The sequence below is a fragment of the Ovis canadensis genome, chromosome 11 (assembly GCF_042477335.2).
Source record: "Ovis canadensis isolate MfBH-ARS-UI-01 breed Bighorn chromosome 11, ARS-UI_OviCan_v2, whole genome shotgun sequence".
NCBI lineage: Eukaryota > Metazoa > Chordata > Mammalia > Artiodactyla > Bovidae > Ovis > Ovis canadensis.
Window position 1 is genome coordinate 9,104,218 of NC_091255.1, and position 24,691 is coordinate 9,128,908.

General features: G+C 38.8%; 1 protein-coding gene across 3 annotated transcripts in view; it reads right to left on the bottom strand.

The window, feature by feature from the left end:
* Positions 1–203: 203 nt before the first annotated feature.
* Positions 204–24,691, bottom strand: part of CA10 (carbonic anhydrase 10) — an 836,053-nt gene continuing 811,565 nt past the window's right edge. For all 3 annotated transcript variants that reach the window (XM_069542582.1, XM_069542581.1, XM_069542580.1), the window contains 4 exons: positions 12,981–13,053; positions 6,631–6,785; positions 3,898–4,072; positions 204–1,514 (listed from right to left, as the gene is read on the bottom strand). In XM_069542582.1, coding sequence (XP_069398683.1) covers positions 1,492–1,514; positions 3,898–4,072; positions 6,631–6,785; positions 12,981–13,053 — 426 coding nt within the window. In that variant the 3' untranslated portion in view covers positions 204–1,491. The remainder of the gene's footprint in view (positions 1,515–3,897; positions 4,073–6,630; positions 6,786–12,980; positions 13,054–24,691) is intronic.

Sequence of the window (24,691 nt, forward strand, 5' to 3'; positions counted from 1 at the left end):
AGTCCTCCTTTCCAGCAGCTAAGCCTATATGATTTCTCAACAGGGTATTAATTATCTGGCTCTAGGAATATAAACAGATGGGCTGTTCTGGCAGCTTCAGCTGTCCTGCTGGCCATAATACAATTGCTTGTGGACCCAGCAGGACTCAGAGGCTTCAGCAGAGAACATCGCCCTCTTAAGTAAACTCAAACAGGTGTACTAAGTAACTTGTTAAACACATTTATTGATTTCTTGACAGTAACCAAACACAGTGAGTGACCATTATAAACAAGAAAAGAAAGGCATTCATTTGTATTTTGTGAGATCCAGTTGCACCTGGAGAGAAAAGACACCCCTTATGCAGAAATTACAAGGCAAAGTGCATTCCTTCAAGGGAGCATCATTGGCATGGGGGTAGAAGTTTTGAAATGCAAGGAATCTGTTGCCTGCTATATCAGGATGAAGCTCACCTCCTATTCATGATCAAGCCATGAAGTGGAATTAAAATTATGCTTAGCTTATCAAATGCATTCCTGATTGCCACAACTTCAGTAAAAAACTGGCTGCAAATTAACAAAACATATATGAAGGAACAAGTAAAAACAATAATGCTGTTGTATGAAGACCGAGCTTAGCCTGTAAGGAAGGAGAATAGATCAAAGCAAGAAAAATAAAATTAACTTGTTAAACACATTTATTGAGCTTTTAACAATAACCAAACACAATGTATGACCTTTGGAAAACAAGAAACAGCAATGGATCAATCTGAACTTGGCAAATCCTAGTATAGATATATGACAAAAAGGAGCAATTTCCATTTTTTAATAGTCTGTGGTGATATATATATATATGTGTGTATATATATATATATACACACACACACACACACACACATACACAATGTGTATCTCTTCAATATCTGTCCTTTTTGTTTTTGAATTGTTGAGTAGATGGAAGAATCATAATCTAGAAATGTGTCCTTGGCTAACTTTATCCTGGTTCACCTGTTACCAGCACCTTTAAAGGATCTTAGGACACTATCCAAGATTACTTGATGCAAAGAACAAAGTCCACGTGATGCTGTCAGAGCTGTGTTTTCTCCTCTCTCTCAGAAGAATTTTGTATGTACAAAGACTGAAAATTCTCATTGGGTAGATTCATTTGTTCCAGAAAACAGTATCAAAATTGTACTCAGGTTAGTTGGTTATTTTCTTCTAAAACCTTTAATGAATGAGCCTTTTGTTTCTGAAACTTGACTTCCCATCTTGGGTGCTGTGTGAGTGTGTTTGTATGTATACATATTTGCATGTGTGTGTGTTTGTGAGTGTGTGTAAGAGTTTTACTCCTCTGCCAAGGTTTTGCAGACACTTTTCATGAAGGAAGGGCCAATCCAAAGAGTGAATGAAGCTTGAAGGAGGGAAGGAGAGAGAAGAAAGAAGAGGGACATTTTAGGTTACATCAATTCACAGTCGTAGCATTTCACTGAGGTGGAATTCTTCTTGGCTTGGTTCCCTACTTGAGGAGCCATTCATTTACTGGAAAGAGAGAAAAAGAAAGAAATAAAACAAAATGAACAACACAAAACAAGGCATAATTGGATGAACTTGCACACGGGTTGGGCAGCTTACTCCCAAGGGGAAGGGACAGTTTTTAAATGTCTGCTTACTTGTATGTATGCCAACTGTCCTCTCCACCTTCTTACGAACCTCTGGGTCTGAGATATCTAATAGCATTGCCATTAGCTACATGTGGCTATAAATTAAAAACATTAGTTGCATTGCCATACTAGCCACTTCGAATGTTCAATAGCCACATGTGGCCAATAGCTACCATATTGGTCAATGCAGACACAGAACATTTCCAATGTGTCAAGAAGCTATAGGGGATGGTGTTGCTTTAGACCAGAGGTGGGCAAATGGCGGCTTGCAGGCCAAATCCACCTGTGAACTGCTTTTGTGAATATAGTTTTATTAGAACACAGTCACACCGACTTATTTACATATTGTCTATGGCTGCTTTCACATTACAACATCAGAGCACAGCAGAGCAAAAGCCTATATTTCTCATCTGACCCTTTGCAGAAAATGTTAGCTAATCCCACTCTTAGACTATAAGTTCTTTAGGGATAGGGTCATGTCTCCATCGCCTAGCTAAGTGCCTGGCACATAACAAGTGAAAGTCAAAGTCAAAGTTACTTAGTCGTGTCCGACTCTTTGCTACCCCAGGGACTGTATAGCCCACGAAATTCTCCAGGCCAGAATATTGGAGTGGGTTGTCGTTCCCTTCTCCAGGGGATTTTCCCAACCCAGGGATCAAACCCAGGTCTCTCATATTGCAGGCAGATTCTTTACCAGCTGAGCCACCAGGGAAGCCTAGCACATAATCGGTACATAATAAATAAATGTTGAATAAACAGAAGTCTCAATGAATAAATGAGTTAGTACTCCTGGATGGAAAGAAACAGAAATTATAGTTTTAGTACTCTGGGTATGTCTGAAAGAGAGAGAAAATTAAAGAAATTTGGGGGACATTGGAGCGATACAGCGGAGGCTAGTAGTGGTAGTTGCTTCTAAAAGTTGTATGGTAATATCCACAGTCCCCATATTCAAGTAACATATTATCAGTACAGAGGACTTCCCTATCCAGTCTCTCATTTTCTCCTCACAACAAATCATGTTGTAGATGGTATAAGGACTGTCATGCAAGCCAGGGCTAGAGAGGTAAACTATTTGGCTTGTTAGTGTCAGAACCAGGCCTGGAACTCTGCTGTCCTATCTCCTGGTTGAAGACATCTCCATGACTCATCTCCACTTTCCTTTCCATATTGGAATTTTACAACAATGATCAATAGGTACTTAGTGTGTAGAAAAGAAAGAGTGGGTTGGGTGTGGGTTACAGAAGGTGGGAGGCACCCTGAATACCCTCCTTTAGTAGGAATTCTAATCACTTCTAGACACAAAGCACTGGAAGAAGATGTGTTCAGAAACATATCTCATTGGGCCCCAACCACCTGGTATCTAGAGTTATTTGCTCACCTACTAAAGGAAAAGGGATCTATTTGTATATAACTAAAAGTTTTAGTGCTTCTAGTTGTCCTATTTTAACACATAATTTTGGGGAAATCAGCTTCTCTGAGTTCTTCTGTAAAATGGTGATAAAAATGCTATCTTTGTCTGTACCAGACAAGATTTAAATATTTGATCTGTGTTTCTGATTATGACATATAATTTTTTCAATAGAAAAGCACCAATGTTCATCGCAGCACTGTTTATAATAGCCAGGACATGGAAACAACCTAGATGTCCATCAGCAGATGAATGGATAAGAAAGCTGTGGTACATATACACAATGGAGTATTACTCAGCCGTTAAAAAGAATTCATTTGAATCAGTTCTGATGAGATGGATGAAACTGGAGCCGATTATACAGAGTGAAGTAAGCCAGAAAGAAAAACACCAATACAGTATACTAACACATATATATGGAATTTAGGAAGATAGCAATGACGACCCTGTATGCAAGACAGGGAAAGAGACACAGATGTGTATAACGGACTTTTGGACTCAGAGGGAGAGGGAGAGGGTGGGATGATTTGGGAGAATGACATTCTAACATGTATACTATCATGTGAATTGAATCGCCAGTCTATGTCTGACGCAGGATGCAGCATGCTTGGGGCTGGTGCATGGGGATGACCCAGAAAGATGTTATGGGGAGGGAGGTGGGAGGGGGGTTCATGTTTGGGAATGCATGTAAGAATTAAAGATTTTAAAATTTAAAAAAAAAAAGAAAAGAAAAGCACCATGAAAATATCATTTACAATCATGATTCCTACAAAAAGAAATAGTTCAAAACCTTTCAGAGTAGGTTTACGTAAGAAGACTAGAGTGACTTGTGTCTACTGCCCTCTGAACCCACCTCTATACTGAAGCTTCTGTGCCCGGTTGTTTGGACAGTCCTTCCCCTGTAAACTGAAGTTGATGTTGGTGCGGATGCAGCGGTTGTTGAGTGACTGGACAGGCCTGAAATTGTCACTCATACTCAGAAAGATCTGAGATGGTTGATTCTGGCTGAGCAGACGTAAGGAATGCATCTGAGGAGAGAGAAACAGCTGTGAGATCCACCCATCTTCTTACATGCAATAGGGAAGAAGTAAGACTACATAGACCATGGCCAGCATGGGCAGTGCCAGTTGTGTGGGAAAGTGTACCTGAGTCTTCCACAGACCCTGACCCGTGGGTTCAGTGGGTACAACCCACTGATGCCTCCATGCTTGGAGAGATCCTTACTTTAAGCTCACTGGTTCCTGGTGTGCCTTTGGACAAGTCAGTGATTATTCTCTGTCCTATGATACACTATCAAAGGTGGAAACCCAAATGCATATTCTCCAGAGGCTCTTCTCATGCTCACACCCTGAAGTTGAGTAATTTAGGGAATTATTTTCTGATATGAGTATTATCAAAATTATAGTGACTGGTACAGGAGTCAAAGCTAAACTAAGCTGGATTAATTAAGTTATTTTTCTGTGACAATCAGGACCAAGAGCTGGACTAAAATGCTTTCAGCCATGTTCCACCCATGACTGTGAAATTAAGGAAAACTCTCTAGCATAGAGGAGGATGAACCATGGTGAAGGGGGAGCAGGAGAGTGTAGAGAGAAAGGGCTTCTGCAGTTTTGATTCCAGTGAATTCTTGACATGAATTTCTGATCTCAAATTCCATAAGATGTCATGGGTAAATCTTTTGTCTAAGTTCAGGTTATCCCAAAGTGTTTGCTTGTCACTAAAAAAAATCCCAATAAATACAGATAGCATCAGGCACTTCAAATTGTTCAGAGTTGTCAGATTGTGAGTACATGTCCTATAAAGGAATTTGGTTTTGCTTCCTTTGCTTGTGTTTCCTTTGAACTTTTATAGACCCTCACAATCACAGGATAGACTCATGTAATTTACCCCCTCATTATAAAGAAGATAATTCACTTCACAGAAGTGGGGCCACAGGCTTAGGAGTACATAATGATCCATTAACAAAGGTGACCTCAGAAGCCAGGTTTCCTGATTCCCATCCAGTTCTGAGAAATGCTAGCTAGTCCAACAAGGAATACTGTGGGAAGCTCTAAAAAATCCTACATTCAAATATGCTTATGAAATGCTACACATCATATTGCCTCCTCTTGGAGACAGACATATATTATCATTCTAAAGGCCCAAAGAAGTCTCCCAGCAATGAAACTGATTTGGCTCTTTTTAGGTACAGTTTTTTCAAGCATATTTGACAATATCATCAATTTTGCTCAAATGCTTTTTGAATTCTGGAGTTGGTAAAGCACACTTTGGGAACTAACCCTTATTCCTTTCTCACTCAGGCAGGTAGGGCACATCTATAATTATTTCAAGCTCAGTCTTTCAAGATACTAATTCCTTAAACATAAGTATGATGGGCTGAATTGTCTACCCCACAGATGCAAATGTTAGAGTCCTAACCCTCAATACCTCAGAATATGACCTCATTGAGAAATAGGGTCCTTATGCTGTTTAATCACTCACTTGTATTCAACTATGCACAACCCCATGGACTGTAGCACACCAGACTTCTCTGTCCTTTACCATCTCTCAGAGACTGCTCAAATTCATGTCCATTGAGTTGGTGATACCATTCAACCAACTCATCCTCTGTCGTCCCCTTCTCCTGCCTTCAATCTTTTCCAGCATCAGGGTCTGTTCCAATGAGTCAGTTCTTTGCATCAGGTGGACAAAGTATTGGAGCTTCAGCTTCAGCATCAGTCCTTCTAATGAATATTCAGGACTGATTCCCTTTGGGATTGACTGGTTTGATCTCCTTGCAGTGCAAGGGACTCTCAAGAGTCTTTAATGCCACAGTCAAAAGCATCAATTATTTGGCACTCAGCCTTCTTTATGGTCCAACTCTCATATCCATGCTGACTACTGGAAAAACCATAGCTTTGACTACATGGTCCTTTGTCAGCAAAGTAATATCTCTGCTTTTTAATATGCTGTCTAGATTTGCCATAGCTTTTCTCCCAAGGAGCAAACATCTTTTAATTTCACAGGTGCAGTCATCATCTGCAGTGATTTTGAAGCCCAAGAATATAAAGTCTTTCACTTTTTCCACTGTTACCCCATGAAGTGATGGGATGGGATGCCATGATATTTGTTTTTGAATTTTGAGGATCATTATTGATGTAATTAAATGAGGTTATTGAAGTGGACACTAATCTAATATGACTAATTGGGGTAGACCCTAATCCCATTTGACTGATGTTCTTATTAAGGGGGATTTGGGCAAAGAGACACACACATTGGGAGAATGCCATGTAAAGATAAAGGAAGATTGAGGTGATGCTTCTATAAGCTAAGGAATACCAAAGCTTTTCAGAAAACCGCCAGAAACCAGGGGAGAAGTATAGAACAAATTTCCCCTTAATTCATCTGAAGGAAATATCTCTGCAGACAGCATGATCTTGGACTTAGAGCTTCCAAAACTGTGAGGTAATATGTTTCAGTTTAAGCCACCAAATTTGTGGAATATTGTTAAAGCAGTCCAAGCAAATAAATACAATAAGCACTCCAAAAACCCAGCCAGTCTTCACATCATCTTCCCCATTAGCTAAAAGACCACAGAGAAACTCACCTGCATCCTGGTTATATAGACAGGTTTGTTCATTATTATCCAGTTTGCTGTCTCATAGCAGGGTGGGATAGTCATGGACCCATCATAAGTAATGAAACTAGAAGTCTCTGGATATAGCTCTTCTATATTAAGTCCTTGTAGTAAATATGCATCATCTAAAGAATAAAATAAGACTTAAAAATTAGGACTCTTGAGAAAGTGTTGGTTATTACCATAACATTTTTTTGGGGCGGGGGGCTTTTCGTATTCCAGTAGACTGTCAGGATAGGCTGCAGGAACAAACAGTCCCCCAAATATAATCATTTTAAACAACAACAACAAAAAATGTTTATTTTTTACTCTAGTGCTAGTCATGGCAATATGGAACGACCAAAATGTTTTAGGCAGAGGAATAACATGATAAGATTCACACTTAATGATGTTTTCTCTGATGGTGGCTTGGGTATACAATATGAAATTGAACGTAATGAATAAGAAAAGGAAGCATTCAACACATCTTTATTAAAGGTTAACATGATTTGTTTAATCAAGCTTGCACTTTGACCATATTGGATACTCTAGCATGCTGCTATCATTTTATTTTATTTTAATAAATGTGATAGGGAGGAGGGACTGAAGGAGACTACAGAATGAGGGGCATTACAAGCATGGTTCTAGAGTAAAGAAAAAAAAAATAATAAGGTTTTTCTGAAACTATAATCAGCCTCTGTGTTGCATACACATTTGAGGACAGGTGTGTGTGTGTGTGTGTGTGTGTGTGTGTGTGTGTGTGTGTGTTCTGGTAGAGAGGGAAGGCCAGAGTCAAAAGGCTATGTTTATGGATTTAACCCATGTAAAAGAATAACAATCTGCTTCCAAAATACTGTTGTGCAGATATCCCAGATTCTGCTGCTGTGTAGATTTTCTTTAAAAGAGTTTCCAAAGTCAGCTGAAATTAATTTAGGCTGTTTTATTTTTTTCCATTGTCAGTCTGGTTTAGTGAGAGTGTGTTATAAGATTTGGTCACACATATGAAATCCAAACTTTCAAAGAAAGTAGAAGCTCACTAGACTATTGCCATGCATTGCATGGGTCCGACACAGGAGCTGGAGTTCATTTGAGTAAACAAGCTATGTTGCTTATGTGCCCTGTGTTGTATTCACCTTGAAGATAATTTTATTTAGTATTATATTGACCTTCCTCTCATCTCCCAAGAAGCTAGATTTGACCAAAACATACCTAGGGGTAATAGAGAAACACATGTTATTAAGCACCTTGTTTATACCAGTCTTTGTCCAGGCACCATATTTAATCCTCATCTCAACTCTCTCAACATCAGTATTAGTATCCTCATTTTATTGATCAGGAAATTACCTAAGGGAGGTTAAGAAACTTGCCTGAAGCTATACAGTAAAGATATGGTAGAGCTAGGAGCCGAGGTCTGCTTAGTTCTATATCTCTTCACCAGAACATACTGAGTGCTACAAGTATAGTGTAGTATTATAGTCCTTTATAGTATAGCTTTTACTAACATGTTGGCTTCCAAAATGCACAGTCGTTTTGGCAATATTTTCCTGTTTCCTCTTTCTATGGATTACTGACGTTGATTTTCTCAACTGGCTCAACAGAATGATTTTGCACAATTCCTTTTTTCTTCCTAGTCATCTAATGTATGTTCAAATCAAGAAAATGGACAGTGTGACTACTGGCTGTCATTCTGTGGTGATTTTACTACTGGCTGTCATTCTGTGGTGATTTTACCCCATGATTCCATGCTAACTCCTGCCTCTTTACACCTCTTGAACCAGTTGATGAGACAGATATAGATATACAAGAGGTGGCTCAGACGGTAAAGTGTCTGCCTGCAATGCGAGACACCCGGGTTCAATTCCTGGGTCGGGAAGATTCCCTAGAGAAGGAAATGGCAATCCACTCCAGCACTCTTGCCTGGAAAATCCCATGGACGGAGGAGCCTGATAGGCTACAGTCCATGGGGTCGCAAAGTCGGACACGACTGAACAACTTCACTTTCATGTTCACTTCCAGGGTAGAATTTAAAAACTATCTTTAGAAATGATTTACAATGTTAGATCATGGGCATCTGAGCTGTTCTTAAAAAAATGAGGATATCTACATGAATCCGCCACAGGTGTACACGAGTTCCCCATCCTGAATCCCCTCCCACCTTCCTCCCCGTACCATCCCTCTGGGTCATCCCAGTGCACCAGCCCCAAGCATCCTCTATCCTGCATCGAACCTGGACTTGTGATTTGTCTCATATATGATACTATACATGTTTCAATGCCATCCTCCTAAGTCTTCCCACCCTCGCCCTCTCCCACAGAGTCCAAAAACAAATACAATATTGTAAATTAATTAGCCTCCAATTAAAATGAATAAATTTATATTTAAAGAAAAGCAAAAAAAAAAAAAGAGAATATGTTTCTCTCTTCTTTATTTATTCTCTGCCATGATCTCATCCAGGTTTAAATGCTATCTGGATCCAAGTGACTTCCACATTTATATCTGTAGTTATCTCTCCTGAAATCCACACTCATATATACAGCTGCAAACTCTATACTTCTTTGAAGCTCATTTCGAGATTAACTTATTTGAAACTTCTGATTCCCTTCTCACCCATGAGTATGTTTCATCCAAGCAAATGGAGTGATTCTTTTGTCAGGAGATCATGTCACTGTCTGCTCAGAGTCTTAGATTGACTTTTCATTATGAAACATCCCCAAAGGAAAGACTGATGGGGAAGAATGACCCCATCTAGTACTAATCTCTATGTCTCCTCTGGTTTCAGTATGTACCAAATAATGGTGATGCCACTGTCTTCCTTTGAATGGCAATTATTTCACCAGTAGTCCCATGCCAAAGGAGAAGCAGGAGTTGCAGGGGGCTTAGGATGGTATGAGCCTGAAATTTCAAATTGTCCACAAGTTCTTTGCTTAGTTTATGACCCTTCCAAAGTGAAAACATTGGCAAAAAGCAAAGAGAAGTGTCTTCAGACTGAACTAAATTTGGGATTAAAAGAACAAGCTGAGCAGCTTCATGTAATGTGAGAGTATTAGCAATACAAATAGATTTAAGACCTCAGAGCTAAGGTCAGAGCTAAGGTCAGAGCTAAGAGCTAAGGTCAGAGCTAAGAGCTAAGGTCAGAGCTAAGAGCTAAGCTTTCCTTGCCCATTAGGGAGGAAGACAATAGGAAAGAAAGAGCCTAAAACATCCCTGGAACGACCTATGCTAAAATCCTTACTACCCCAATATGGATGAGTAAACTATTGTTCAGGAAATGCTCATTCCCTTCCCAGCCCCAAATCCATGGGAGCATTTTTATGTTGGGCCTGGCCATGTGACTTGCTTTGAACGGTGAACAGTGGATAGAAGTGACAGTGTGTGAGTTTCAAGACTAGGCCTTAAATAACATCACACATTTCTGATCCCCAACATGAGAAGTACTTGATCCTAGACCAAAGAAAGCCATGCTATCTGACCTTATCTGACTTGCAGATTTACCGAGTCACTCCAACCAACCCACAGATGCAGCAGTGAGAAATCAATGCCTATTGTTGAATGCTTGTTCATTATGCAGAATTTTCTGACTAATAGAGCCACTCACTAAATGTGTATCATTGACAGAGGGCTTCACTTCTTAGAGCTTTGCTTTCCTCATCTATAAACTTGGATAGCTAGTAATACCTATTTTGGGAATAGGACTATGTGAGCACCAGCTAAGATGCTGCATGTGAAGCTCCCTGGAGTATGGAAAATGCTTAGCTAGCATTACTTCCATGTTCCTGATGCTGAAGCAATTAGCAGAGTGTGTACACATCTGAGTGAGTGTGGCAGACTGAAGCTACACTGGAGTCTAATTCTGGGTAGCAGCAGAAGAATGGGTTTGTTGTGAGGGTGGTAAGGGACCAAGGTCAGGTGTTTCTGAGTATTGTGGTTGGATAGTAGCTGGGTGGAGAGGGTGGGATTCATTTCTTTCTTGCTTTCTTAAAAGGATGAAACAGAGGACTCTGGTAGGGGCCCCTGAGCAGGGGGTGTTGTCTACCAGAGTTCATGGGAAAATGCCAGCATAACCTGCTGTCTCCTGCTGAGCCCCTAGAGGGACTTCTCAGGCTTATGTTTCCCACACTGGCTGTATACTCAGGCATGACTTCTGTTTCAGAAACTTTCTTGTTGCTCCCTTGTTTGGCCAAATTTCCACAGGCTGGCTGCCTCTAGGTGATGAGCTAGAAAGAAGAGTGTTGGCACTTTCCTGCTGAGAAAATCCATCCCTTTCAGCCACATGTCCTAGGCATTGCAGTGTCTAGGTCACTCTCACTTGTCCATGCAGAGGAAGAGCTGATGAAGGCAAATTTCCTGTCTTTGAACTCTTCAGAGTCCTTTAAATCCTCTCCTTGCATTTGTGTATGCTGTTTGGAATGTTCTTCACTCTCTCCTTCCCTCTTTCTTTCCTTCCTTTCCCTCTCCTTTCTCTCCCACTCTCCTTCCCTCTCTTTCTTTTTTCTCTCCCTTCTTTCCTCTATTCCTCCATCCCTTTCTTTCCTTCTGTCTTTCCTCACCAAATGGTTGTTCATCTATTTTGTACTTATTTGAATAGCAATACCTATTTAAAACTCTGCCATGAATTTTAGGCAGATTTTCTATGATCCCTAGAGTCCCATTCCAATTTTTAATACATTGTGCTTATTACACAAATCTTTAAGAAACACCATTATATGTTTGTCTCCCTGACTAAAGAGTGAGAGACTCATTGTTCATGTGAAAGGCCACCTTCCCATGGCATAAACCCATATGACTGGTTTTATCTTTGGAAGCAGCCAAATCACTTTACATTAATCAGCCTAGAGCTGTGAGGTGGGGTGGGTTGCAAAGTTTGACTAATGGTTGACTGCAGCTAGCAATCTCTTAGATGGTGTGTTGGGGTTTAAAGTGTAATTTCATGGTTTTTCATGGTCTCTAAACTGCAAATTCAAGATTATTTGAAAACATTTTATTTAATTTTATGCTCTTTTAGTAAAAAAGTTAAGAAACTAACAATCTTTATGAGCAGCTATAAAATGTATTTACAACCCAGCACAGAAATGTCTCCCTTTGCAAAGCAATCTAAGTTGGAGTTTAAAGGACTCTATGGGTACTTATGAGGAAGACTGGAATGGTTTTGGAGATAATTCTTCTAGCTGATTCTCCAGGTACATTCATTACCCCCAGCATCCCCAAACTCTTCATAGGGGCGTGCTCTGTGTGGAGGGCTGGTGTCTGGCCCATCTCTTTATCCCAAGAGCTTCACTTGGTGCTGTCATGGGGCAGGTATGAAAGAAATGCTTGCTGAATTGATGAATAATTGAAAAAGAGAAGGGTGCTCCACACTCTTCCTCCAGCAGTCCTAGATGAGATCTGTAAGAGATTCACTTTGTCTTTCCACATCACCATCCATAGCAGTTTTCTCCACCAAGTGAGGATATGCCAGGGGTATGTGGTGTGTTAGAATGTTTATGTACTGTTTTTTTACTTTTGAAAAAATCAGATTCAAAATCCTAGATTTAGAATGACCTTAGAAACTGAATTTAAAATTCTTTACAAAGGAGGGAACAAAATGAGGATGCACTTTGCTTAAGGACAAAATCCCACTTTCCTGCTCACTTCTAATTAGTTAATTTTTTTCCTGTTATTTTCTTTAATCCCTTTGTGTATACTATTTCCATAACTTTTGCCAAGTCCTGCAACCTCTGAGATTGCTGCAGAAGACAGTGGCACCCTTTCTACTCTACTCTTTTCAACTTTGCACCATCATCTCTTTTCTGCTTACAGATTCAGGGGATTATACACTCTAGAAACCCAAGGGAAATTGGGCAGAATTCTATAGCTCATGGTGTCACACATGGAAATGAAGAAAAATTCCACCTTGTCTAACCTGAAAGGGAGATCCAGTGACAGAGGGGGAAATGTGGTCCAGCTGAGGGCCTTGGAATATGTTGAAGTTGGATCAAACCAGCTGGTGAATGCTTTCTCAATCACATAATTGGCAAAGCCCTAAATGTGGCCAGCTGATATGTCGGAGTCTGTCAACTAGTAGAGTCTCCCAGCTCATTACCAATCCATAGGATAATGATGACCATCGTCATAATAATCATTATTGCTTTAGACAGGCATGGATGAAAAAGGCACCCTGGGTGTTTCTTCTTGAAATGATTTGTTTCTTAGCCAACCCTGACTCTCCAGAGTGATTTTCTACAGAATTGAATGATCATGAAGCTGAAAGAGGCCCTTGGAGATCATTAGTTCTGGCTTTCTGCCTTCAAACAGGACTAACCTTTATAGAATAGTTGCTATATAGAAAATTCAGCCAAACTTACTTTTATATGTTATTCTTGTGATAGTATCTCTGTTGAGCATTCGATTAAGAAATGGGTTTGATGAATCAGAAACCTAGGGGGGAAAAGAAAATATTAATAAAAGGTAGACAGAAGTTAACTTCAGTGGAAAAGGAGGAAGGGTGAGGAAAAACATATTGTGCACACATAGACATGGGAGAAATAGGCATTCTTAGGGAAGCATTTCAGGACAGGTGAAAGTGAGAGTATGGAGGAAGGATGGGAGGTAAAGATAGAAAGGTAGGCAGGGGATAGCTCATGCCAGGCTTTGAATGTCATATTAGGGCATTTAAAGTTTATTTTCTAGGAATAGGGAACAATCAGAAGATTTTAAGTAGAGAGTAAGGAGTGACATCAGAGAAGGCAGTGGCACCCCACTCCAGTACTCTTGTCTGGAAAATCCCATGGACGGAGGAGCCTAGTGGGCTTCAGTCCATGGGGTCACTAAGAGTTGGACATGACTGAAGCAACTTAGCAGCAGCAGCAGCAGCAGAAGAAGAAGCAGCAGCAGCAGGGAGTGACATATTAGGAAGGGGATAGTTATCTAAGTACAGCAAGAAACAGAAAGAGTACCCAGAGTATTTGTGCTGATGCAACCCATGAAAGGAGAGTCAAAAATAGATTGTCCTGTTAGGTAAGGCCATGTCCTTTAACTGAGTGCCTTGGGTCCATGGTACCTGGTGAGTCTAGGCAGAGCTAACATTACAACTAGACACTTCTGAGCTGATTGAAAATAGTCAAAAAATTTCCAAAATACACACAGACAATTTGTGGGATTTAGTGTGTTGACTATGTGGGTGAGAGGATAAAATATGTACTTGGTATATATGCACTTAAATAGGAAGTTAATGGTGTGTGACTGAGCAGCAATCATAGCCAAATATCTGCTCCCTGTGGTTATAGGAAAGGTGGGGGTTTAGGAGGGGACATAGATAAGTGAAACCTACAGATAAACAAATCTTTTATTTTAACAAACAATTGCAACCCTTTTATGACTCAGATTTTGGCCGGTTGACATCCCAAGGGTTCAGCTGACCTAGATATGGGGCTTCTCAATTTCTGTTACTGCTTACCTTTCAGGGAACTAGGAAGGGGAGGTAGAAAGATCAGAAGGAGGGGAAGAGTACCAGAGGCTTTGTTCATGTCATTTCTAGGTATCAGTACCAAGAAAAGTCTGGCCTGTGTCCCATGCACAATCAGTTTGGGGATGAGTGAATGGCAAGTCACAGCTTGGATGATTCACTGTAGAGCATCTTGGAGTTGATTATGTTGGACAAAGATAGAAATGCTGTAGGTTATTTTGAGATCCAGCCTGAAAGCTTCAGATTTGCTCAGGGAAAGAGTAGGAAGCATCCCTAAGTTGGAAACTGTTCTGAGAAGATGCAGGAGCTAGGGACAATCCTTTTACTGATCTCAGGGTCTGGGGCATAAGTTCCTGTCAGTAACCCACAGGGAAACAATCAGGACCTGTGTCAGCAATCTAAATGGAATGAGTGTTTCTACAGGAGCCTGTGAAACATTCCAGTAGTTTTCAGTTAGAAGGCTCACTTCTGTCAAATCAATCACCCTGTCAGCTGTAATGTGCCCACATTGACAGGATGACATTCACTGATTCGGAAACTTTGAGCAAAGTGAGGCAATGTCAGCAGCCGAGGCTGAGGCACTCATCAAAGGTCAAGAGCTGTTGGGCAGTCCATGTTGGTCATGAGAGTTACTCACAGAAGGCCTAGTTTTGGGAAATTTACAGGAGATGTGAGCCCTTGGGTATGCATTGCTTAATATTGTGAAATGCCTTCAGGCTGCATAAGAGTAAGTATGTCCCAGGTTGAACACAACAATAAGTTATCAATGTCATAATTGAGGCTGGTTGAGGGATATAGGTATTTGTCCTATGTTTGCGGATAGCATGGGGATGTAGGGGAAATTTTTTAAATGTTGTTTTCTCTTTTTTCCCTTCCAGCTCTATGTGAACAAGGTCATTTGTGTCAATATTAAAGTCAAGCAAGACCTGGGTTCCTTTCCTGAATGTACTATTATGAGCTTCATGAACAGGGACGTAATGTCAAAAATTATCTGTACCATTTTCCTCATTTTCCTTAGGGACAATGATCCCCACCCCACAGGTTTATTGTTAGGGTTAAATGATAAAATATATATGTAAATACATGTCTCAGTGCCTCGCATTTAGTAATCTACTATTTATTATAGGAGGTTCTGTGATGGTGCCAAGAGGTATAGAGCAGGGATTGGAAGGATCTGTCTGTACCAAGACCAATTTCCTTTGGGAAGTTTTATTAGGGATGAAGAAAGCATAAAATCATACTTATCTGGTCAAAAGCCCTTTTCTATATTTGCCAGTGACAAGCTAAAGGAGGTGGGCTTGGTTGTCAGTGGCAGCAGTTATGTCCAGGGTTCAGCTCTCCTGGGATCACGTAAAGGCTTGATCTGACCCACGTGAGGGAGAGGAAGAGAGGAAGTTAGGAGGCTGCATGACCAGACAGAGCAAAGTGCCTCTTGTAAAAGGTGATGCTCATGAGGAAGGAGGAGGAGTGGTGCCTGGGGCTGCCCCTGTGTCTATTCTGTGTGATGATAATGTCTTCCTGAGAGCTGTATTAAAACTCTCTACTGCCAAATCCTGAATTTCTATTGACTGTCATCAGATTTGAAGTTCTGACTGGGGCACTTCCTCTAACGGTCTGGCTAAAACTTCCCAAGGAGCTACACAATGAATGCAACTTTTACAACTGCCACACTGCACCACCACCACCCACCCCTGCTTTTGGGAAGACAGATTTTTTTTTTAAGAAGTTAGAAATGTTTATTGTTTAAAACAAATATTAAAACAGCAAAAGTTAATTGATGTAAAGACTAGTATCCCAAAGTGGGTGTTGCCCACTTTAGGTTTTGTTTTCATAATAATTTGTACATACTTAATATTAGCTTTGAATTCAGGCTATAGATTGACGTTGGAAAACAATGAGGCAACTGTTAGTAGAGAATGAAAAAAAAAATGATGAACCAAGTTATGACGTAGAACATTTGGCAAAATTTTCATCTACAGGAACTTGGACAGAAGACCCTTTGTAATACCTCTAAAAGTTCTAAGCTAAATAAAAGAGTCCTCAGCAAGAAAAATAGGCTGCTAATAATCCTAAGGACATTGTTTCTTTTCCCTACAGGAGTTTGCTGCAACCAGAGTAGAGAAAGCCCTATCTTGGGAAAAAAAAAAAAAAATTGGATGCAATTCACTACTTCAAAAGTAGTGAAGTAGATACGCATCAGATACATATAAAATTCATCAGGTTTTAAAGTCCATTACACCAATAAAATAACTACCTGTTGTGACAAAAAGAATTGCAATAGTTCAAAAAGATTTCTGGACTTCTAACATTTTATGGATAGAAATCAGAATGAGAATAACAGATATTTCTTACCTAAAGAGGAGAAAACTCTAAACGTAGAGCTGAGGGATTCAGAAGATTGTGAACAAGTTAATTATCTCAGGGAGCAGACATGAAATCTAATCAAGGAACATCCTCAGGCCAAGAGTAGGAAAAGGTTTTTAAAAATAATTTTTATTGGAGTATATCTGTTTTACAATATTGTGTTAGTCTCCACTGTATAGAAAAGTGAAGTAGCTATACATATGCATATATGCCCTCTTTTTTGGATTTCCTTCCCATTTAGGTCACAACAGAGCACTCACTAGGTAGCATTTCCTGAGCTAAACAGTAGGTCATCATTAGTTATCTATTTTATATATAGTAACAATAGTGTATATATGTCAATTTCAATTTCTTAAATCGTCCAACCCCTCCTTCTCACCTTGGCGTCCATATATTCGTATGCTATAACTGTGTCTATATTTCTGTTTTGGAAATAAGATCATGTATACCATTTTTCTAGATACAACATACATGTGTTAATACATGATATTTGTTTTTTCTCTTTCTCACTTACTGTACTCTGTATGATAGTCTCTAGGTCCATTATCTAGATGGTAATCTCTAGGTCCATTATCTAGGTCCACTATCTAGGTATGATAGTCTCTACAAATGACCCAGTATTGTTCCTTTTAATGGGTAAGTAACATCCCCTCATCCAAGGTAAGGAGCAGAGGCTATATTTTCCTGGAACAGCCATGAAGAGATACCTCACACCAAAGGTAAGAGAAACTCAAGTAAGATGGTAGGTGTTGCAAGAGGGCATCAGAGGGCAGACACACTGAAACCATGCTCACAGACAACTAGTCAATCTAATTACACTAGGACCACAGCCTTGTCTAACTCAATGAAACCAAGCCATGCCTGTGGGTTTGAGAACCCCATGAACAGTATGAAAAGGCAAAATGATAGGATACCAAAAGAGGAACTTCCCAGGTCTATAGGTGACCAATATGCTACTGGAGATCAGTGGAGAAATAACTCCAGAAAGAATGAAGGGATGGAGCCAAAGCAAAAACTATACCCAGTTGTGGGTGTGACTGGTGATAGAAGTAAGGTCCAATGCTATAAAGAGCAATATTGCATAGGAACCTGGAATGTCAGGTCCATGAATCAAGGCAAATTGGAAGTGGTCAAACAAGTGATGGCAAGAGAGAACTTCAACATTCTAGGAATCAGCGAACTAAAATGGACTGGAATGGGTGAATTTAACTCAGATGACCATTATATCTACTACTGCAGGCAGGAATCCCTCAGAAGAAATGGAGTAGCCATCATGGTCAACAAAAGAGTGTGAAATGCAGTACTTGGATGCAGTCTCAAAAACAATGAAATGATCTCTGTTCATCTCCAATGCAAAACATTAAGTATCACAGTTATCCAAGTCTATGCCCCAACCAGTAACATTGAAGACACTGAAGTTGAACGGTTTTATTAAGACCTACAAGACCTTTTAGAACTAACACCCAAAAAAGATGTCCTTTTCATTATAGGGGACTGGAATGCAAAAGTGGGAAGTCAAGAAACACCTGGCGTGACAGGAAAATTTGGCCTTGGAATGCAGAATGAAATAGGGCAAAGACTAATATAGTTTTGCCAAGAAAATTCACTGGTCATAGCAGGCACTCTCTTCCAACAACACAAGAGAAGACTACACATGGACATCACCAGATGGTCAACACTGAAATCAGATTCACTATATTCTTTGCAGCCAAAGATGGAGAAGCTCTATACAGTCAACAAAAACAAGATCAGGAGCTGACTGTGGTTCAGATCATGAACTCCTTATTACAAAATTCAGACTAAAATTGAAGAAAGTAGGGAAAACCATTAGACCATTCAGGTATGAGCTAAATCAAATCCCTTATGATTATACAGTGGAAGTGAGAAACAGATTTAAGGGACTAGATCTGATAGATAGAGTGTCTGATGAACTATGGAATGAGGTTCGTGACATTGTACAGGAGACAGAGAACAAGACCATCCCCATGGAAAAGAAATGCAAAAAAGCAAAATGGCTGTTTGGGAAGGCCTTACACATAGCTGTGAAAAGAAGAGAGGTGAAAAGCAAAGGAGAAAAGGAAAGATATAGCATCTGAATGCAGAGTTCCAAAGAAGAGCAAGAAAAGATAAGAAAGCCTTCTTCAGTGATCAATGCAAAGAAATAGAGGAAAGCAGCAAAATGGGAAAGACTAGAGATCTTTTCAAGAAAGTAAGAGACACCGAGAGAACATTTCATGCAAAGATGGGCTTGATAAAGGAAAGAAATGGTATAGGCCTAACAGAAGCGGAAGATATTAAGAAGAGGTGGCAAGAATACACAGAAGAACTGTACAAAAAAGATCTCCACGACCCAGATAATCATGATGATGTGATCACTATTCTAGAGCCAGACATCTTGGAAAGTGAAGTCAAGTGGGCATTAGAAAGCACCACTATGAACAAAGCTAGTGGAGGTGATGGATTTCAATTGGAGCTGTTTCAAATCTGAAAGATGATGCTGTGAAAGTGCTGCACTCAATATGCCAGCAAATTTGGAAAACTCAGCAGTGGCCACAGGACTGGAAAAGTCAGTTTTCATTCCAATTCCAAAAAAAGGCAATGACAAAGAATGCTCAAACTACCACACAATTACACTCATCTCACATGCTTGTAAAGTAATGCTCAAAATTTTCCAAGCCTGGCTTCAGCAATACGTAAACCATGAACTTCCTGATATTCAAGCTGGTTTTAGAAAAGGCAGAGGAACCAGAGATCAAATTGCCAACATCTGCTGGATCATGGCAAAAGCAAGAGAGTTCCAGAACAACATCTATTTCTGCTTTATTGACTATGCCAAAGCCTTTGACTGTGTGGATCAAAATAAAATGTGGAAAATTCTGAAAGAGATGGGAATACCACACCACCTGACCTGCCACTTGAGAAATCCGTATGCAGGTCAGGAAGTAACAGTTAGAACTGGACATGGAACCACAGACTGGTTCCAAATAGGAAAAGGAGTACATCAAGGCTGTATATTGTCACTCTGCTTATTTAACTGATATGCAGAGTGCATCATGAGAAACGCTGGACTGAAAGAAACACAAGCTGGAATCAAGATTGCCTGGAGAAATATCAATAACCTCAGATATGCAGATGACACGACCCTTATGGCAGAAAGTAAAGAGGAGCTAAAAAGCCTCTTGATGAAAGTGAAAGAGGAGAGTGAAAAAGTTGGCTTAAAGCTCAACATTCAGAAAACGAAGATCATGGCATCCGGTCCCATCACTTCATGGGAAATAGATGGAGAAACAGTAGAAACAGTGTCAGACTTTATTTTTTGGGGCTCCAAAATCACTGCAGGTGATGACTGCAGCCATGAAATTAAAAGACGCTTACTCCTTGGAAGAAAAGTTATACCAACCTAGATAGTATATTCAAAAGCAGAGACATTACTTTGCCGACTAAATTAAGTCTAGTGAAGGCTATGGTTTTTCCTGTGGCAATTTATGGATGTGAGAGTTGGACTGTGAAGAAGGCTGAGCTCTGAAGAATTGATGCTTTTGAACCCCAGTGTTGGAGAAGACTCTTGAGAGTCCCTTGGACTGCAAGGAGATCCAACCAGTCCATTCTGAAAGAGATCAGCCCTAGGATTTCTTTGGAAAGAATGATGCTAAAGCTGAAGCTCCAGTACTTTGGCCACCTCATGCGAAGGGTTGACTCATTGGAAAAGACTTTGATGCTGGGAGGGATTGAGGGCAGAAGGAAAAGGGGATGACCGAAGATTAGATGGCTGGATGGCATCACGGACTAGATGGAGGTGAGTCTGAGTGAACTCCGGTAGATAGTGATTGACAGGGAGGCCTGGCGTGCTGCTATTCATGGGGTCCCAAAGAGTCGGACATGACTGAGCGACTGAACTGAACTGAATATCCCATTGTGTGTGTGTGTATATATACGGTTAATTAGATTGATTTCATGCCATGGCTATTGTAAATAGTGTTACAATGTACATTGTGGTGCATGTGTCCTTTTCAACTTTGGCTTTGTCTGGGTATAAGAACAGTAGTAGTGTTGCTGGGTCATATGGTAGTTCTATTTTTAATTTTTTTTTAAGGAACCCCCTATGGTTTTCCATGGTGGCTATATCAATTTGCATTCGCACCAACAGCAAAAGGATTTACTTTTCTCTACACTCTCTCCAGCATTTATTGTTTGTATAATTTTTAAAATTTTATTTTTAATTGGAGGATAATTGCTTTACAATTTTTTTTGTAGATTTTTTTTTAAAATGATAGTCTGGCTTGTGTGAGGTGATACATCATTGTAGTTTTGGTTTACATTTCTCTAGGAAAAGGTGATGCTAAGCATCTTTTCATAACTTTGTTGGCCATCTGTATGTATTTTTTGGATAAATATTTGTTTAGGTCTTCAGCCCCATTTTTGATTGAGATTTTTCATATTGAATGTATGAATTATATTTTAGAGATTAATCTTTTGTCAGTTGTTCCATTTGCAAATATTTTCTCCAATTCTGAGAGTTGTCTTCTCATCTTGTTTATGGTTTCCTTTGCTATGCAAAAGCTTTTAAGTTTAGTTAGGTCCCATTTGTTAATTTTTGTTTTATTTTTATTACTCTAGGAGGTGGCTCAAAAAAGATCCTCCTGCAATTTATGTCATAGAGTATTTTGCCTATGTTTTCCTCTAAGAATTCATATTATCCTACCTTAACTTTAGGTCATTAAATAATTTTGAGTTTATTTTTGTACATGATGTTAGAGTGTTCTGATTTTATTATTTCACATGTACCTGCCCAGTTTTCCCAGAACCATTTCTTAAGATGTTATCTTTTCTCCATTGTGTACTCTTGTCTTGTTTGTGAAAGATAAGGTGCATGACAAGGTTCATAGGTGTGTGAGTTTATCTCTGGTTTTCTTATCCTCTTCTATTAATCTGCATTTCTGTTTTTTGTGCCAGTACCATACTGTCTTGATGACTGTACCTTTGTCTATAATCTGAAGTCAGGGAGCCTGATTGTCCAGTTCTGTTTTTCTTTCTCAAGACTGATTTGACTTTTTAGGACCTTTTGTATTTCCATACAAATTGTATAATTTTCTGTTCTAAGTTCTATGAAAAATGCCATCAGTGATTTGATGGGGTTTCATTGAATCTGTAGATTGCTTTGGGTAATATAGTTATTTTCACAACACTGATTCTTTGAATCCAAGAACATGACCTATCTTTCTATTTGTTTGTGTCATCTTTGATTTTTTTTTAATCTCATCTTATAGTTGTCTGCATACAATTTTTTTGCCTCCTTAAGGGGGTTTATTCCTAGGTATTTTATTATTTTTGTTGCAATGGTAAATGAGATTATTTTCTTGATTTCTCTTTCTGATGGTTCATTGTTGGCATATAGGGGTTCAGATTTCTGTGTATTAATTCTGTCTCTTGTGACTTTATGAAATTCATTGATTAGCTCTAGGAGTTTTCTGGTGGCATATTTAGGTTTTCTATGAATAGTTTCATGTCATCTGCAAACAATGACAGTTTTACTTTTTTTTTTTAAATTTGGATTCATTTTATTTCTTTTTCTTATCTGGTTGCTGTGACTAGTATACTTCCAAGATTATGTTAAATAATAATGGTGAGAGAGGACAATCCCTGGTCTGATTCCTGATCTTAGAGGAAATGCTTTCAAATTTTCACCACTGAGGAGTTTTTTTGCAGAGTTTTGTCATATATAGCCTTTATTATTTTGAGGTATGTTCCCTCTATATCCATTTTCTGCAGACTTTTTTTTTTTTTTAATCCTAAATGGGTGTTGAATTTTCCCAAAAGTATTTTTCTGCATCTACTGAGATGATCACGTGGGACATGGTTTTTATTTTACTGTTTGTTAATATGTTTTACCACATTGATCAATTTGCATATACTGATGAATCCTTACATCCCTTGGATAAACTCTGCTTGATCATGATGTACAATTCTCTTAATGTATTGTTGGATTCAGATTGCTATTATTTTGTTGAGGAATAGCACAATCTATATTCATTGGTAATATTGGCTGTTTTTTTGGTATATCTTTGTCTGGTTTTGGTATCAGGGTGATAATGGCCTTGTAGAATGAGTGTGGGAGTGTTCCTCTCTCTGCTATATTTTTGGAAGAGTTTGCGAACAATAGGCATTAACTTGTCTCTAAGTGCTTGATAGGATTCATCTGTGAAGCTATCTGGTTCCAGGCTTCTGTCTATTGAAAGATTTTTAATCAGAATTTCATTTTTATTACTTGTGATTGGTCTGTTAATATTTTCTGCTTCTTTCTGGTTCAGTCTTGGAAGGTTTTACCTTTTACAGAATTTGTTAATTTCTTCCAGATTTCCCATTTTATTGGCATATAGTTGTTTGTAGTAATCCCTTATAATTCTTTATGTTTCTGAAGTGTCAGTTGTATTAATTTAATTGATTGAATTTTATTTAATAATCTCTCCTTTTTCATTTATAGCTTTATTGATTTGAGTTCCTTCCCTTTTTCCCCGCCTTGGGGAATCTGGGTGAGGTTGATCAATTTATTAAAAACATATTCTCAAACAATGAACTTTTGGTTTTATTGGTATTTGCTATTGTTTCCTTAATTTCTATTTCATTTATTTCTTCTCTGACCTTATAACTTTTTTTCCTCCTACTAACTTTTTCTTCTTTCTCTAGTTGCTTTATTTGTAAGGTTAAGTTGTTTATTTGAGATTATTCGTGAATCTTGAGGTAGGATTGCATTTCTATTAACTGCCCTCTTAGAACTGCTTTTGCTGCATCATATAGGTTTCAGGTTGTTATGTTTCATTGTCATTTATTTCTAAGTATTTTTAAATTTCTCTTTGATTTCTTCAATAATTTTTTGGCTATTTAATAGCATTTTATTTAGGCTCCATGTGTTTGTGGTTTTTACTGTGTTTCTTTTTCCTGTAATTGAATACTAATTTTATAGTGCTGTAGTTGGAAAAGATACCTGATGCAATTTCAGTTTTCTTAAATTTACCAAGACTTGATTTTTTACTTAATATATGACCTATCCTGAAAAATGTTTTATGTGAACTTGAGAAAAAATGTTTTATGCTGCTTTTAGATGTAGTGTCCTTTTTTTTTTTTTTTTATATTTCCAAAGCCCCAGGCACAAGTCGAAGCGTTAACTGATCTAGCCCACTGCACATCCCTATGCGTACTGTTCTTGTTTGTATTTTTTTCTTTCTTTCTTTTTTTTTTTAATTTTTAGTTTTTTATTTTTTAAATTTTAAAATCTTTAATTAGTACATGCATTCCCAAACATGAACCCCCCTCCCACCTCCCTCCCCAGAACATCTTTCTGGGTCATCCCCATGCACCAGCCCCAAGCATGCTGCATCCTGCGTCAGACATAGACTGGCGATTCAATTCACATGATAGTATACATGTTAGAATGTCATTCTCCCAAATCATCCCACCCTCTCCCTCTCCCTCTGAGTCCAAAAGTCCATTATACACATCTGTGTCTCTTTCCCTGTCTTGCATACAGGGTCATCATTGCCATGTAGTGTCCTAAAAATATCGATTAAGTCTCTGTTTTAATTTGTCATCTAAGGTCTTTGTTTTCTTATTAAATTGTTTGTCTGGATGATCAGTCCATTGGTGTACTTGGGATGTTAAAGTACCCCACTATTATTGTGTTACTGTTCATTTCCCTTTTTATGGCTGTTAGCATTTGCTTTAAGTATTAAGGTGCTCCTATATTAGGTGCATAAATAGTTACAGTTGTTATATCTTCTTCTTGGGTTGATCTCATGACCATTATGTAGTGACATTTCTTGTCTCTTGTAACAGTTGTTATTTTAAAGTATTTTTTTCTGATATGATTATTTGTATTCCCACTCTCTTTTTATTTACATTTGCGTGGAATATATTTTTTCTTCTGCTCATTTTCTGTCTGTATGTGTTCCTAGGTCTGAAGTGGACTTCTTGTGGACAGTACATATACTGTCTTTTAGATTTCATTAATCAATCTATGTCTTTTTGCTGACACATTTAATCCACTTGCATTTAAGGTAATTGTCAGTATGTATATTTCTACTACCATTTACTTAATTATGTGGTTTTTTTTTTAGTTCTTTTTTTCTTTTCTTGTGTTTAGCATCTAGAGAAGTTTTTTTTTAAGAAATTTTTATAAAGCTAGTTTGTTGGTACTGGATTCTCTTAGGTTTTACTTATCTGTGAAGCTTTTGATTTCTCTTTTGAATATGA